General features: G+C 40.8%; 1 protein-coding gene and 1 long non-coding RNA gene across 21 annotated transcripts; both read left to right on the forward strand.

The window, feature by feature from the left end:
- Nucleotides 1-1557: 1557 nt before the first annotated feature.
- LOC127333340 (uncharacterized) lies at nt 1558-12111 on the forward strand. 19 transcript variants are annotated; one of them, XM_071826141.1, is made up of 13 exons: nt 1558-2130; nt 2262-2345; nt 2428-2471; nt 3187-3330; nt 3468-3609; nt 3722-4149; nt 4228-4508; nt 5251-5491; nt 9743-9787; nt 10055-10113; nt 10184-10360; nt 10837-11072; nt 11807-12111. In XM_071826141.1, the coding sequence occupies exons 1-4, from the start codon at nt 1577-1579 to the stop codon at nt 3234-3236; spliced, it is 732 nt and encodes a 243-aa protein (XP_071682242.1). In that variant the 5' UTR covers nt 1558-1576; the 3' UTR covers nt 3237-3330; nt 3468-3609; nt 3722-4149; nt 4228-4508; nt 5251-5491; nt 9743-9787; nt 10055-10113; nt 10184-10360; nt 10837-11072; nt 11807-12111. The 19 variants fall into 19 exon arrangements, 2 of the variants coding, with proteins under 2 accessions (XP_071682242.1, XP_071682241.1); XM_071826140.1 differs by having other exon boundaries at nt 1562-2130; nt 2428-2480; XR_011751784.1 differs by adding an exon at nt 2772-3088 and having other exon boundaries at nt 1621-2345; nt 2428-2480.
- Nucleotides 5977-7222, forward strand: LOC127333341 (uncharacterized). Of its 2 annotated transcripts, XR_007871079.2 has the most exons (4): nt 5977-6232; nt 6317-6410; nt 6618-6733; nt 7104-7222. It is a non-coding gene; the product is annotated as an uncharacterized lncRNA (long non-coding RNA). The 2 variants fall into 2 exon arrangements; XR_007871078.2 differs by having other exon boundaries at nt 5977-6410.
- Nucleotides 12112-14899: the final 2788 nt, after the last annotated feature.

Below are 14899 nucleotides of genomic sequence, written 5' to 3' on the forward strand. Positions count from 1 at the left end.
TTAATCTTTGTAGATTATATGACACTGACATCAAATTAAAATTCAGTATAAACCATCATGTTTACAAATAGTGAGTTTTGTTGAGCACATCTAACTGAAAGAGGATTATTTTTGACATCAAATTCTTCATGAAATATGTCAGCATCCACGGCCAGCTCGGAGCACGTCCGTGCGTCATCGGCATGTGATCCTGTTGGAGTTGATGAGTGGCAGAGCCTCATTGCAAAGGTACATGTTACTGTAATTGTGTCCGCTAAAGACACTCAATTTCGAATGGTATGACTTTCAAAAAAAAAATGGAATGGTATGTTTGGAACCTGGTTACATAATGTATGCAAGTATTGCAGGCGTTGTATATGCGGTCAACTACAGTGTGTGTGTCCGTTTAAATAGCTGCAGCAACTGAACATCACATGTATCTATTTTTTTCTTGCTATGTAACAACTATATAATTGTAAGTGTCATCGGATGTAATGCACATATGATATATGCACACTCTGGTAGTTCTGTTTATTGCGTTCGATCTCCTTTTTAGGAACTTGGTTCTCATGTTTTATAGTTTCATCTTGCATAGTATGTTGGCATGTTAACATACTCACTAGGCTGGAGTGTATTGGTTCCAATTTTTGGGATATTGTAGGCTAATATTTCTTTTTTGTTCTTGCTTTGTTCACACGATCATGTGATTATTTAGTTTTGGGCTGCAGTTACGAACATATCAAAGGCACTATTTAGGATCTTCACTAAACAAGATTTCTAATGCTGAGTTTTGTGTTCTTGCCAATGAATATTTCCCTGCGTGATTTGAGGAAGATGCACGGTTTGTTTATTTTGGTTTGGTCATTGTTTATTTCGGTTTATTTCTAACCCTGGATTATGTGAATGGATCATATCAAAACTTCATAACAGATGCATCTACTTCCAGCAAGTGTTTCGGTTCACTTGTGCAGACATCCACGCGATATATTGATGATTTAGTTATATACCATATGGTGCTTACCAATGTGGTTCCGGTAAAGCCTGATAAGTTATAGAAATTGTGAAATATTTAATATCAATGGACAATAGCATAAAATGAGAAAACAAAATCTCATGGCAAAAATGGAAGGCGAATCTAATAGAACCGTGGATACTCTCCGCATTAACTTTGAATGACCAATACATGAAAGATCGTCTTACAACTATTTTGATATGAAACATCCTGTATAATTCTGTAAAATTTAAAGGAACAAGAAATAAACGCCATATTTGATGCGTATATACCAACTCAAGACATAAACCATCACCAAAAATATAGATTTAAGCACCAAAATAAATTATTTATTAAATTACCGTTCTATATGTCAGCATTTATTGGCATATTAATACGCTTTCATTTGCACTTGCGCGATAGCGCAACGGGTCATCTAGTTTCTCCTATAAATGTCCCTAGACTACCCGGGCATGCAAGGGCTTTGAGAGGGGCAAAACAATCTGGTTCGTTCGTTTCACCAGCCACAATCCCACTTTTCACTACAGCCGTTCGATCGGTAATATTTTTCCTCACTCGCTCAGCTTCCCGTGGAGTCCATGACGCATGGGGCCAGCTACATGCGAGTCCCGACGGTCAGAGACAGCCACGGGTGCTCGTTGGCGTCGCCTTCCGTCTGGAGCCGCGCGAAATGGTGAAAACCTAGATCGCGAGTCCCCGATTCACTCCCCAATCCCCGTCCGTCCTCTCCTCCCCAATCCTTGTCTCTCCTCCTCCCCAACCGTGGCGGCGCGCGTGGAGGAGCGGAAAGGGACGGCGGTAACCCGTGCGGCGCCAGCGGTGGCGGACTCACCCTTCCCCGCGCGCGAGGAGAAGAGATCGGGGAGGCGCGGGACAAGCACGAGGGAGGCACCGTCTGGAGCTTCTAGAGGAGACCGGATAGAGGCATTGGAGCTCGCGTCGCTGGAGACGGGGAGGTGCGGTGGAGCGCGTGCCTCTACTCCGTCGCGGTCGCGGTCGCCAACTCCGAGCTCGCCCACGTCGCCCTCGTCCCGCCGCTCGTCACCTCCATGTTCTGGACATGTCTCTCCCTTGTCGGCGCAGATGCGGGTGGAATATTGGCGGCGGCTCAGGCCAAGGCAAGGAGAACCAAGATCTAGGTCGGTGCGCTCTTTTTGCCCTCTCCTTCCTCTCGTCTCCCTCCTCCGGCCGAGATCTGGGGCGGCACACATCATGGCCGGAGCAGTTCCTCACGTCCTCAGTCGCCCCTCCTCGATGATTGTTGCTTCAGGAGCTGCACTGATCGACCTCTTTCTCCTCCTACTACCTGCTCGACAGTTGAAGCACGAACATCTGGTACAGGATGTCCGCCCAGGTGCACGCATGCTTCTCTTCTTCCTAATTTTTGCCTCCTACCAGTGCCCTTCTCCTACAACTTCTCACTTTTCTTTGTGCAGGTGTTCGATGAAATTCCAAAAAGGTTTCGGGAGGATTGATCTCTGTAAGCTATGTGAGTTAGTTCTTCAAAAATATTAGTGCCAGTCAATCGTGACAAAACTCCTATATATTTTAGATCTACTTTTAACACTGGATCTGGCAGTAGTGCGAATTTTTGATTCTCCCATGATGAGAAAAATGGACAATCTTGCTTATTGTTTTATGATTAAAAATGAGCATGGCCATGTGATATCATGTATTCATGCTCTTTTAATTCTTTACCACCATTACATCTTATATCATTAGTTCCTTGTCAAAGAAATATAAGGATTGTAATTGATCTGCTTACACTGCTTCATTGTAGAGGGTGGAGAGTTCTGTGTTGTATCAGTCTTTAAGAGTTCACACTTCACCGAGGGGAAGGAAACAAGTTGTATTGAGAGCTGCCCATTTTTTTTTGTCTTGTTGTGCCTGCGTGGTTCATAAAAATATGGGGTTTCTATCCACTTTCTTGGATCAATCTTGATTTGCCATGCCTCAGCCACTCATTGGTATGGCACTGTGGCATCAGCACAGCTTTTGGTGGCCTTGGCCTTGTCCCCAAAGATGATTTTAGAGCTCTGATGCCTTCTCTCATGTTTGGCTGGCTCTAACTGCATGGATTGGTTTAATATAATTTTTGTAATCAAGTTGCAGCCTCTCATCCATTATTCATATTGGAAATAAATGTTGACTGAGTAGCTGTACAAACTGACTGATCTAATGGTTTTTTTTTGTAGCATCAGTAATCACATGCAAGCGTGCATGCCCAAAAAGGAGAGAGAGCTAGCCTGCTATAGTGTTAGACATCTTCTGGATATATATAGCTGTCTTAATGTATCCATGGATTTTTGAACGCCTATATTTTTCAGAATGGTAACAAGGTAACTGCTCATTAGTACGGACATAAATATATTGCTTTAAATCCTACCAATTTGTATTTCATAGCAACGATGTTTTCAAGCTTTAGAAGTGCAAAGCATATAACTGCAATTTAAACCATGCATGTCATAATATTCAGGCCTTTTGAAGTTTTTAGTCTGGATTGGCTGCATGCATTCTGAAGACTCAGGGAAACACGAAGGAGCACTGCCAAATGGATGATTTTTCTTGGGACTCTTGTGCGGTTCAAACAGCTCTAAAAATTGTACCTATTTAGTAAGGTATATCCACTTGCATCATATTAGTCAAATATAAAGAAAATATTCGATCGTGTGGTGCATATTTCAATGAAATGGAGGTTATAGATAACCTACTTTGTGGCTAATTTTTCAGTCCTAAAGAGAATATTCTTTCGAGGTGTTTATTCTTATTGTCGTGTGAAAATTGGATCGTGTGGTGCATATTTCAAAGAAATAGAGGTTCTGCTCGACAAGATCTTGATGCTCAAGCTGGAAAGTGGTTCATATTACAACCAGGTGATGCTTTGTGACCTTCCCATATCCACTTCTCAATTACCACATCATGTTAGCTATTTAGAAGTGTTAATTATTATGGTCATTAGTTGGCACTTACAAAAAATTGGAGGTTTTCTGAAGTTCGGTGATTTATCTGTGATGACGAAAAGTTGTGTTAACAACTACTACATTGGTAATATAAAATGGAGCATTTTTATCAGTGAGGGTATTTATTTTATTTATGCTTGTTTTCCGTAAGCCTGGCCACTGCAGATCATACTGAAGTTCAGGAAGTGGCTGCATGAGGTGAGGCCGAGACCCTCTTGTTCTTGTTTCGCTTTTACCTTTCCATAGGATTCTCATGCTAGATTACCTACTGTGTAGGTGTGTTGTGTTCTTGTTTTCCCTGGGAGCAGAACATGACCGCGTGTGTCATTGGGTGATCCAATCTGGTCAAGATCTCTGTGCAGCTTGGTAATTCAGGTACCGAAGCTTTGGGACATTCACTGCGATGAGATGGCTTATTATGTGAGAACTCTCTACTCATTTGCCTTTTATTCTTGGTATGCTCTGTTTGTTTTGGCCCACGCGGTGGTTGAATGGAACATTGAGGACTTTTGGAGGGTGGCCAGTAGGATGAGCTAGATCTTTTCTTCAGAGCAAAGGTGAAATGCTGAACCCTAAACCCTATTTGTTTCTTGCAAGTTATACTTTGGGGTATTTGTTGGATTCAATCCTCCTTAATTGAGTATAAATTTGAGCATACTTTGGAATAAAAAGTAGTAACTGCAGAATGGTGTTTCAGATTATAATATAAAATTTATGTTTTTCTAATGATGAATAATCCTTTACTTGCTTCCTTTTTTTTTGGTTTGAAATTATCAGTTGAAAATAGTTATATAGCAGCAGGAATCAAGGATAAATAATTCATTAGTAGAATAATTAACACAGTTGCTTGTTCTTCTTCTCTGTTTTGTCTTCTTTTTTTCTCATGAAAAAGCACATCCTTAATTCAAAATAATTAATTTGAACTCCTGAAATGGACATCTGGGGTGGTCAAGTGTAGGCTATATTCATGTGATCTGCAGATTTGTACTCACTTGCTACTTATTAGGCTGATGCTTTTGGATATAGAGATAAACAAAATATTATATCTGGCTATAAAAGCTGTAGTGTGTGTGACTGTTTGTCTCACGCATATCGGCATATTGGAGTAGATGTAGAGATAAACAGAACATCACATCTGAATACAAGCTGAATGCGGTGTGTCATGAGTGGTTTAGTTAACCGCATAATGGAGTTCGTCTCTTGCGCCATCTTTAATTACATGTTTAAGCTTTTTTAGTTACTGTTTCGTGTGTCCTTCATGTTTACCCTTTTTTAATCACTTCATTTCTTTGTTGTCAGGCAAGTTCTATGGTTGAGAAAGAGATTCAATATTTTTGTGTGGCCATGGGCCATGAAAATGAATCTTTTGAGGATTTCGTGAAGTCGCATGATGCGTACCAAGAGTACCTTATGTTTTCCCGATGAATAATGGTCTTGCCAGTGTTGCTGGAAATGTTGATAAATTATCTTCTTTGCAAAAAAGAGTTTGAAATTGTGAAGATAATGGATGATGAAGCAAAGAAAGCTTCTTTGATACCAGGTTAGCTGGGAATTGTAGTATCTCTATTAATTTTTACTTTTCTTCAGGCCACCTCACTACAAGAGGAACCCACCTACAACAACACATACTTTGCAACGACGTACACATGTGTTGTAATTTTTTACCATAGATACACATACAAGCGTTGTAGGCGGTAATTGTTTGGCGCTACATATATGACAGCAATTAGATGATGTAGCATTGTGTTTATTTTCGGAAATATATCTTAACAAAATAATTATATCACCGAAACTGATTATGAAACATGCGCTAAACCTGATCATTTATCCCGCGAACAATTCCGAAAAGAAAATTTTAGCGCGTGCCCGCTCCTTGTCCCTCTAATTTTTGCATGATTATTAGTTCTCAAATGTTGACTTACGCGCCATAATAGTATGATGGCCCCACCATTCATTCAAAGGGCCTTTTAGGGGACTATTTTCGAAAGAGAAAATCAATCAGCTAACTCTCCGCAAAATCTGCTACCTCCGCCATATGAGCACGGTATTTCCCTTGTACGGAAATTTGCATCTATCTCATATTGAAGCGATGGAGCCAGAGGCAGCCGGTGGCGGCCGCAGCACCACCCCTGTAAATTCACCAGGTAGTCACTCGTCTCCCGATCTGTATTACATCACAGGTAATCCCAACTCTCTAGATCTGTAGTTCATCAGGCAATCCTTCCTCTCCAATCTTTATTTCATCAGGTAATCCCTCGTCTCCTGATCTGTATATCATCAGGTAATCGATCTTCTCCCATATCTCTTACCTGAATTCCTCCTCTCCGAATCTGTCATGAATCAACTCCGATCATTCTCATCGCAGGCACAGCCAGCCAGTGGCAACTCCGATGAGTTGATTACGACTTTGACTAAGGCACGCATCGACCAATGCCCGATCGCAGGGACGCCCTCTCCAGGTCACCTCGCCTCCCTCGCCATCTCCTATCTCCTCCTTGTTGCCTTCACCAAATCAACGCAACAACAATGCGCCTCACTCCGGTTCCGTTTCTTCTCTTGCCTGTTTGGTCGGATTTAATGGAGTAGGAGATCCCGATTTGTTGATTCTGAAAACACCCTTTCTCAACTTGTAACGTCCTTTAAAATTTCCCTTTATATCTCCGCAGGGGCAATGGGATTGCCGATAGGCAATGCCAGCAGAGGAATGCATCAAAGCGGATACTGATGGGATGGTGGTGGATTCGTTTCCTTCTTGACTTCTCACATGGCATCCAAATATAAAGTAAGCAAATAGCCTGGCCTCCATCCTCTAGATGCTTTTGGTTTCATTTTCATGCTAATTTGATTTCTGTAACTAGATGTCAAAAATATATATGTTTTGGTATGAATGGCCGAAGAAGCTAATTTTGAGCATGACCTGGTAGAATCCTTATGGAAGTAGAAAAGAAAATATCTCGAAATTCACTCAAATATATATGATCTCGCCTTCTATTTTTATTTTCTTATCTGTACAGAGTATCTCTGGTTCTCCGCCTAGTCAAGAACTCAGTATGTTTGAGCAAGAAAATAATATGATGGTATTATCTCAATGTATTATCACGTTCCAATAATGTCTTCACATCAAATATTTATTTTCTCACCTTTCACTACAGATCAAGCAAAGAGTTTCCCATCAACCGAAAATGCAATCATCAAAGAAGTGTTATATTGAAGATACCGTTGTTTGTTGATGTACTTCTTGGAAATCAGCAATTTTCAGGATTGAACAGCTGCATAGTTAGACTCTTGTGCGCTAATCAGATATCAGGTATGTTTATCTCCTCCATTTAACTATAAAAATATGTTCATATTCATCTAGATCAGGGATCTTATATTATGCTAGTGCATTTATTTTAGTAAATATAAAATTCCAAGTTCAAATGCTTATTATCGCGTCTTCTGGTATGGTACCAGATCTTTTATTGGCCATCTGACATTGAAGAATAAAATAACCTTAGGATTTTTTATAGATTTTCAGTACTTGATCTGAACTTTGTCTAGTTAAAAGTATCACCACTCCTTATATTTTCTGTTATCGTTTTCTTTTAACTAAGTACCAGCTATACTAAATGATTATAATTCGAAGGTGTTGATTAATCATATATTACCAGTAAACCTTCCTAAGTCAATGCCTTCTAAGAAATAACATAAGGGCAATCCAGTCACCTGATGATTTACTTTAAATTTTTTCAAGTCTATTCTCATTTTTTCTACTTTAATGTCTGCAACCTGCATATTGTTATGATGTTATTCTTGTCTCGACAGACTTTTGATGCATTTCTTTTTATTCACAGAACGTAGAAACTTTTGTCCAAAATGACAATGCGAATGAGGAAAAGAAGATACTGCACACAATATTAATTCATTCTTGTTAGAACTGTAAGCTGCGATTAAAAATATTAACTTGATGGTGCTGAAATAACAGACCAATTGTTGGATGTACATGTCATTTCCGCACTTGGTATGGAAACCAAAAAATTTGCACCATTATTGGTAACGAAGAAGGAACATATATTGCATGGCCTTCAATCTTTGTACGTGACTATTTGCTGTCTCGCCACTTGCATCACGTGATATTTCTTCCACTATTGTGTTAACAATTTGGCCTTTTCCTGTAGATTCAAAAGATAAATAGATGATGATATGGGTGACAAGTTGAATGGAAGGAGGACAATGTTGTTGCTGCTGGATAATCTACTTCACATTTCTGCATCTTTAGTTATCTTGTGGGAGGAAGTGATGTTGTAAACATAATATTTATATATGTACCATGTGGATGGTGTTCCTCTTGTAATGCTATGATTTTAGTTCAATACATAATATATTTATCTTCCATATAAATAGCTATATTGATTTTTCTCACCTCTTGTATGTCTTGAAAGCACATCATGGACCCAATTCAATATAAATGTGGAAAAAGTAATATTACAATTTTATATGTGGACCACCACTTGCAAACGTTCAAATATTTAATTGATAAAATTAATATTATGCATGAATTCAATCGGGCAGTATAAGCACCAACATATGTATGCGTTGCCCGCCCTTAGTTCTATACGTTGCTGCCTAGCAACGCCCTCGTTACCAACAGACCTATATGCGTTGCATTGTACCCTTGCAACACCCAAAAACGCAACGCATCATTATCCGTTGGTAGAGGCGCTAGCAACGCCTATCTTGGTATTTAGATACAGATAAATGTGTTGCTGTAGGAGGGGTTTTGTTGTAGTGCCTCTGTCATAGAGCTGGCTGTGCTAAATGCTTCTCTGTAGTTGGTTTAGGTACACTTCTCTTTCATCTTAGGCTGTTATGTTAGCTGTCAATTTTAAATGCACTATATGGAAGCCACCCTAGACTATAATGTCCTATTGGGGTGTCACAAATCAAACTTGCATGATTTGCTGAGGGATATAACTATTTAGTAATTGCTCCTGGTTTTGCTTTTTTTTTTACTTGATATTCTGAATAGTTCTTTTGAAACAAAATTGTTTCTAGATTTTGTATGTTGATATGCAATCATGATGATTTGCCTTTTCACACTTTTGTGCTTGTTCTGGCATGGCTCCTGAATATTGTAGAGTTCACACTTGGTTTTTTTTTCCTTTTCGGATTATCTATCTTTTGTTGCTCTGGTATTGTAATGCCATGCCCCATTCAGATGATGCACGCTCCCAGCATTTGGAATTTTATTGTGCACCAGTTAGTAGAACAACTCACTATAAGTGCTTGCTCAGTACCATCATTTTAAGATGCATTGTGGCACAACATACCAATTTATGCTTATACTCATCGTTAATCTCCAGTAAGTTGATACTACCAATCACTCTTTCTGTATATACCGAAAATATATTTTCTTGAGTTTCATTTCAATGTATAAAGCGTGCATCCAGTGATCCAGGTTTAAAATTCAGCTCTATTTTCTCCCTTTTATCTATTTTACTTTTAGGCTTGGAGGATGGGCGACCACGCGCATCAGCCATGGTGCCACTTGCCGTCGCTTGTTTGTCTTACCCTCCACCTGAGCTCTTTTCATTTCTTCCTATTTTAGTTCTTATTTCTCGTGGATGATGCTGCATTTATGTACCAGATTATTCAGTGCATATCCTAATTTTTTTAGTGAATTAGGTCTATTTTTTAGTTTGGCACAGGGTCCCAAAATTTGCCGGCTCGGCTGTTTGTACCGCTGTTGTTTGTTCTTGCAGTATGCTTTTAGTGATTATGATGGACTGGTAATGTTTGTACTCATGTGTAGGTTGGGCTACTGGAGTCACTAAATCTTGCCATGGTCGCTCCCAGGGTAAAGCATTCTATCTGGAATCATTTCTTCAGTATACGTCATTATTGAATATTCTCCTCACCTACCATTAAGAAATGTGTTGTGTGTAGCCATGCCTCCTTCCGACCTCTGTGTACAGACATTTTTCTCCAATTGCTTGTTTGTTCAGAATGGTGCATATTTTTAATAATAATCAAGAGAAGTGGTTTAATTGTATGCATTAGGCAAGTTCTGCCCTCGAGGTCATAGCCAACTACTAAAAATGAATAATTCTTTTTGTTGAGGAAGCCATTGAAAATATTGGCGATGAGCTGCTGCTGCTGATTCGTACGTGATGTACCTCCTAGGTGAGCTGCTGCTGCTGATTCCTACATGATGTAGGTGCTAGGTGCCTAATTCATGGTTATGATGTTGCAGGATGAGAATGAATCTACATAGACCTGCAAGATATAGTGTCACATGTTCACAGAAAGGGTACACAATGATTTCATTTCTATGGATCTAATTGTGCCTGGCATATTGGCCTTCTCAAGAGTTCCATTTCTGCATTTCCTCGCTGCTCTATATAGCTATTAGCCTATTATCGCAATAAAGGTATTTTACATTACCTTTTTTCGCATCCTGGATGGTTTAAATTATTTGGGTGCATGCCCTCTGTAGAAAAAACATGTGCTTCGAGGTCGTGCTTACTCCTCTTGGAAATGTAACCCTTTTCTTGTTGCAAACCTTGCTGGCTGTCAACACCATTTGAATCCATGAATATTTAGTTGTTGTAAATGATTTTGGATTATTCATCTAAATTCTCAGTTGAGTTATTTCATGTTTGCTTCTATTATGCCGTACTCGGTGCGTATGAAAAAGAACATCCTTAATTCTAAATAATTTGTTTGAAATCCTGGAAATGGAGATGTGGGGTGATCAAGGATAGGCTATAGTCATGGGAGGTAGTTGCCCCTATTAGGCCAACCTTTATATGCTTTTGGAAATATAGATATAAATAGAACATGTCTGAACACGAAAGCTGGGAGTGTGTGCGCATGATTGTCTCAAGCATATATTTATTTCTTCAGGGGATCACATGTATGTGCATATTAATGCTGGATCAGCTAAGTTGCGCAAGGGTGTGCCTCCTAAAGATGCATGCTGCAGGTAGTGCCATGTGATCCTATCAAATCTTCATGCCTATTGAGGTGTGAGAGATTATTGAATTAATGAAGTTCAATATATGGAGGCCGCTTTCCATTGTAATGCTGGATCAGCTAAGTTACAAAGGGCATGCTTCAGGAGGGCAAGATGTATGCTGCAGGTAGTTCCATGTGATTCTATTAAATCTTCATGCCTATTGAGGTGTCGGAGATTATTGAATTAATGATGTCCAATATATGGAGGGTGCTTTCCATTGTACCTTACTATGAAATTTAAGAACATATCTACTACTTGGTTCATTGTAATCTGGTACTTGGTATTGTTTCCGCTTTAAAATTTCATTATTGTTTGATCAAAATATTCAGTCCGGTGCTATTACTCTGGATATTTCTTCTGACATTCCTGTAAATAATGAAATGTACTTTTATTTGCATGAAATACTCCTTATGATCCATAATAGGTATTCGGTACAAACATGTGCCTTGCTGCATTCAGATCTATTGCCTTCAGCGCCTATGAGCATGTTCCCTTGAGCCCCAGGTCTAAGGATTGTTTATGGTGGTACCTATATGCTAAATAAGCCAGAGTGTCAGGTAGTTCTTATCCCTTATGTGATAATCATGCATGCCAGTGTGGTGTTACATCAGACGCTAAAACTGTTAAATGCAAGAAGGTTGTTTGTCATCCCTCTTTACTTGCCCAACAGGTAGATACCGCTGTTTCCAATTGATTTTATACTTCCTTTTGCACATGTTTGTACCGAATTAGCTGATTTTTTTTGTGTCTATCTGAATTTTTTTTGCTTTTGTCTCATATATATAATTTTCATTGTATGATTATTCTTTTGCTACATAGTACTATGCCCACATTGATATTTACTCTGTTTGTGATCAGGTAAGGAAGATTGGAAAGTTGCATTTTCAACTGCCATTATGAAGCCTTGTGATAAGACAAGGCATCGCTCCTGTCCCGGTCTTTGCTCCTTTTTCGATAGGGTTTGAAGCTTCCTCTAGCTAAATCCATTCATACTGGTCTTTTTCTGTTACATATGACACTGTGAGTGATCAAATGTTGTGGTCTTTTTGTCTGCATCCAAATATAGCAGCACAATATACATGTAAGTAATGTAATTGGCCATGTTGCCAAGAAAATTGGAACTACCATATTTTTTGCTATCTCGAATCATGTGATCCTTCTTAGATGTGCTGGCAAATCCTAAAAGATTTCAGTGAGGTTCCTGCAATTTTGGATGCATTAGATAAATCAAATGAGACAAAGTGCCACCAAATTAAGGATGCATGTATGTAAATATGCAGGCAGTTCAAAGCAGACATATAGGAGCATGTTTCACTAGCTATCAACATTCATTGGAAAATATAAATTACTCCAATTTGTATTTGACATATATACTGAAGAATCTATATATTTTAATAGATATGGCATGATGATGTATAGTGATCTTGTATATGCAAGGGCAGTGCTGAGCATCCCCCGGGGGATCAAATCCCTGATCCCTCGGGTCCCCAGCCATTCGATGGAAACAATAGCGACGGTCAGATTGGAGTCAACAATCCCACCCGAAAAAAAGAAACCATCCATGAAGAAAAACAATTCCTTCCTCCTCCGACCCGTATGATGTGTAGCACGCCGACGATGTGGAGTCCCATGCCGAACCGCTGCAGCTTCGGTAGCACCGCCATCTGCTCCAGCAGCACCCTGCAGTTTCGGTAGCACCGCCGTCCACTCCGGCAGAACCGATGCCGCTCTGGCCGCACCACGGCCCCTCACAAGCACAAGCAGCATATTGTAGCTTCGCCACCGGCCTGTGGTAGCACCGCCGCAGACCTCGCCAGTCTCCTTACAGCACGGCGGCGTCCTGTTTGTAGCAACCGTCGCCGGAGTTTGCAACAACTGTCGGCGCCGATCGTAGCAAAATCACCGTCCTTGATGTAGCCGCCGCGGCCGCCCTTTGCAGCAGCCGCCGCCACCGATTGAAGCAACCGCCGCCACCACAAGTAGCAGAGGCTCACGTTGGTCGTCGCCAACGCCCTTTGTAGAAGATGTCAGCCAGCGCAGAAGCCGCCGCCGATTGAAGCAGCCGCGGTCGCCACAAGTAGCATACGCAGACGCCCTATGTAGTAGACGCCAACGTTGGAAGCAGTCGTCGCCACAAGTAGCAGATGCCGACGCCCTTGTAGGTTGTAGCAAAAACCGCCGCCAATTGAAGCAGCCTTTGCCGCCATAATAGGAGAGGCCGACGCCTGTCGCAACATCATATCGGCAAACGCCGGTCTCGCGCCCCGCAACTCCTTCGCCGCCCAAGCCATCAGCGGCAACGTGGCCCCACTTCTCCGGTGTCCATGGTGGACTCAACCTCGCTCCCCCCATAGGCGTCGCGCGCGTCTCTGTAGGAGAAGATGCCAAGGTTTGGGCCGACGACGTAGGGATGGGCGGCGGCGGCGGCGCTTGGTGCGGAGTTGGTCCAAGCTCTCCGCCGTGGATCCAGTCTACAGCTAGGCGCGCGGGCGTGGGGGCGTGGATGCGAGCGATGATGTGGAAGGAAGAAGAAATTGGGAAGGAAAGGATAAGGTCTGGTGGGCCCCGCGTTTTGGCACGTAGAAGGACGCGTGGCGCGCTAGCGACCAGGAGGATGCAACGCCAGCGATCGTCCGGGGGCATGCAAGCGTTTTCCTATATGCAAGTATGATAAGTACCACTTGGTGTGGCCTGTGCGCATTTGTTCTTTGATTCTTGGTGAGGATCCTGGTGTATTCTTATTGAAGGAAATGATACTATTTCAGTTGTACTTATTGTATGTGTTGATGGCACCAAAAAAAGTATATTTATACACATTTATTTCTCTTTGCTATGAATAAATGGTTGGATGCAGCAAATGTTGCTCCTGTATTGTACATATGTTAGACAGTTGCTTGGAAGGTTTTATTGTCTTTTAAAAGGATTGTTTATATAAGCTTAAAGGCTCTCAAAGACATATTGAATTATTAGAAAACTATACAGACATCAGCCGAGCAAAACTTATGTTTTATTTTCTTTGAAAAAGATCGCCTATACAACAGCTCTCAAAGATCTAATGGATTCTTGGACAACTAAACAAACATCAACATCATAAAACATACGGTTATAGTACTGTCTTGCATTTGCCTGTGCGCCGGGGCGCACCGGGTCATCTAGTTTGGATAAAAGGAGAAGAGAGAGCTACTTTTTCCTCTACCATACCGAAAATCTCTAGGGATAAATCAACGGTGATGGAAACACCCACATCCATACGCATATGTGTGTAAAGAATCCATTCTGGGCAAGCCACCTTTTTCCTAACCCCTTGTCCTCTTCCTCATACCACGGCTCACAATATATCTTTACTGCAGTTGGACAAATGCTCATGTCGTGTCTTTTTGCTCTTATACGTGTTTATATCTCTACTGCCACTACGTATATCGAAGTTGCAAAATTGAGAAATTTTAAGCCATATAATTCTTCATATATGCACCCGTTTGATAAAATATCCAAGTGTCCTCTCGTTGTTGCCGATTCCTCTGTGTGTGACTCTCTGTAGCATATACTAATACACATCCACTTGTTCTTCGAACAAAAGGTTCATCATTGCAGACAATTTAAAGAGCTTCACAATGCAGACTATCCAGTCGAGTACATTCCTAATCTCATACTCCCTCCGTTCCTTTCTATAGTGCCTATAGATTTTTGGCATTTGTTTCAGAATATAAGGTTTTAGCTTAGCTTTTTTCAATTACCCCCTCCCCGTTCAGCTCCTAAATCGTTCAGCTTCCAAATTTATTATGGTAAGTTAGGAAGATATGGATTTCCCAAATTTTACGTTGATCTCAAATTGTTTAGCTAGGGATCTTGTGTAAAAAATACTCTTGCGCTAATTTTCGTGCAAAAAAATATAGGCACTATAGAATGAAACAGTGGGAGTATTTTATATAAATATCCGTGTGTTGCTAAGAA

The sequence above is a fragment of the Lolium perenne genome, chromosome 2, assembly GCF_019359855.2.
Source record: "Lolium perenne isolate Kyuss_39 chromosome 2, Kyuss_2.0, whole genome shotgun sequence".
Taxonomy (NCBI): domain Eukaryota; kingdom Viridiplantae; phylum Streptophyta; class Magnoliopsida; order Poales; family Poaceae; genus Lolium; species Lolium perenne.

Bases quoted from the DNA above. Each gene is read 5' to 3' on its own strand.
- LOC127333340 (XM_071826140.1), top strand. From the start codon at position 1,577: ATGGGGCCAGCTACATGCGAGTCCCGACGGTCAGAGACAGCCACGGGT. The intron at 2,131-2,261 runs GTCGGTGCGCTC...TTGTTGCTTCAG, and splicing joins CAAGGAGAACCAAGATCTAG to GAGCTGCACTGATCGACCTC. The intron at 2,346-2,427 runs GTGCACGCATGC...TTCTTTGTGCAG, and splicing joins GGTACAGGATGTCCGCCCAG to GTGTTCGATGAAATTCCAAA.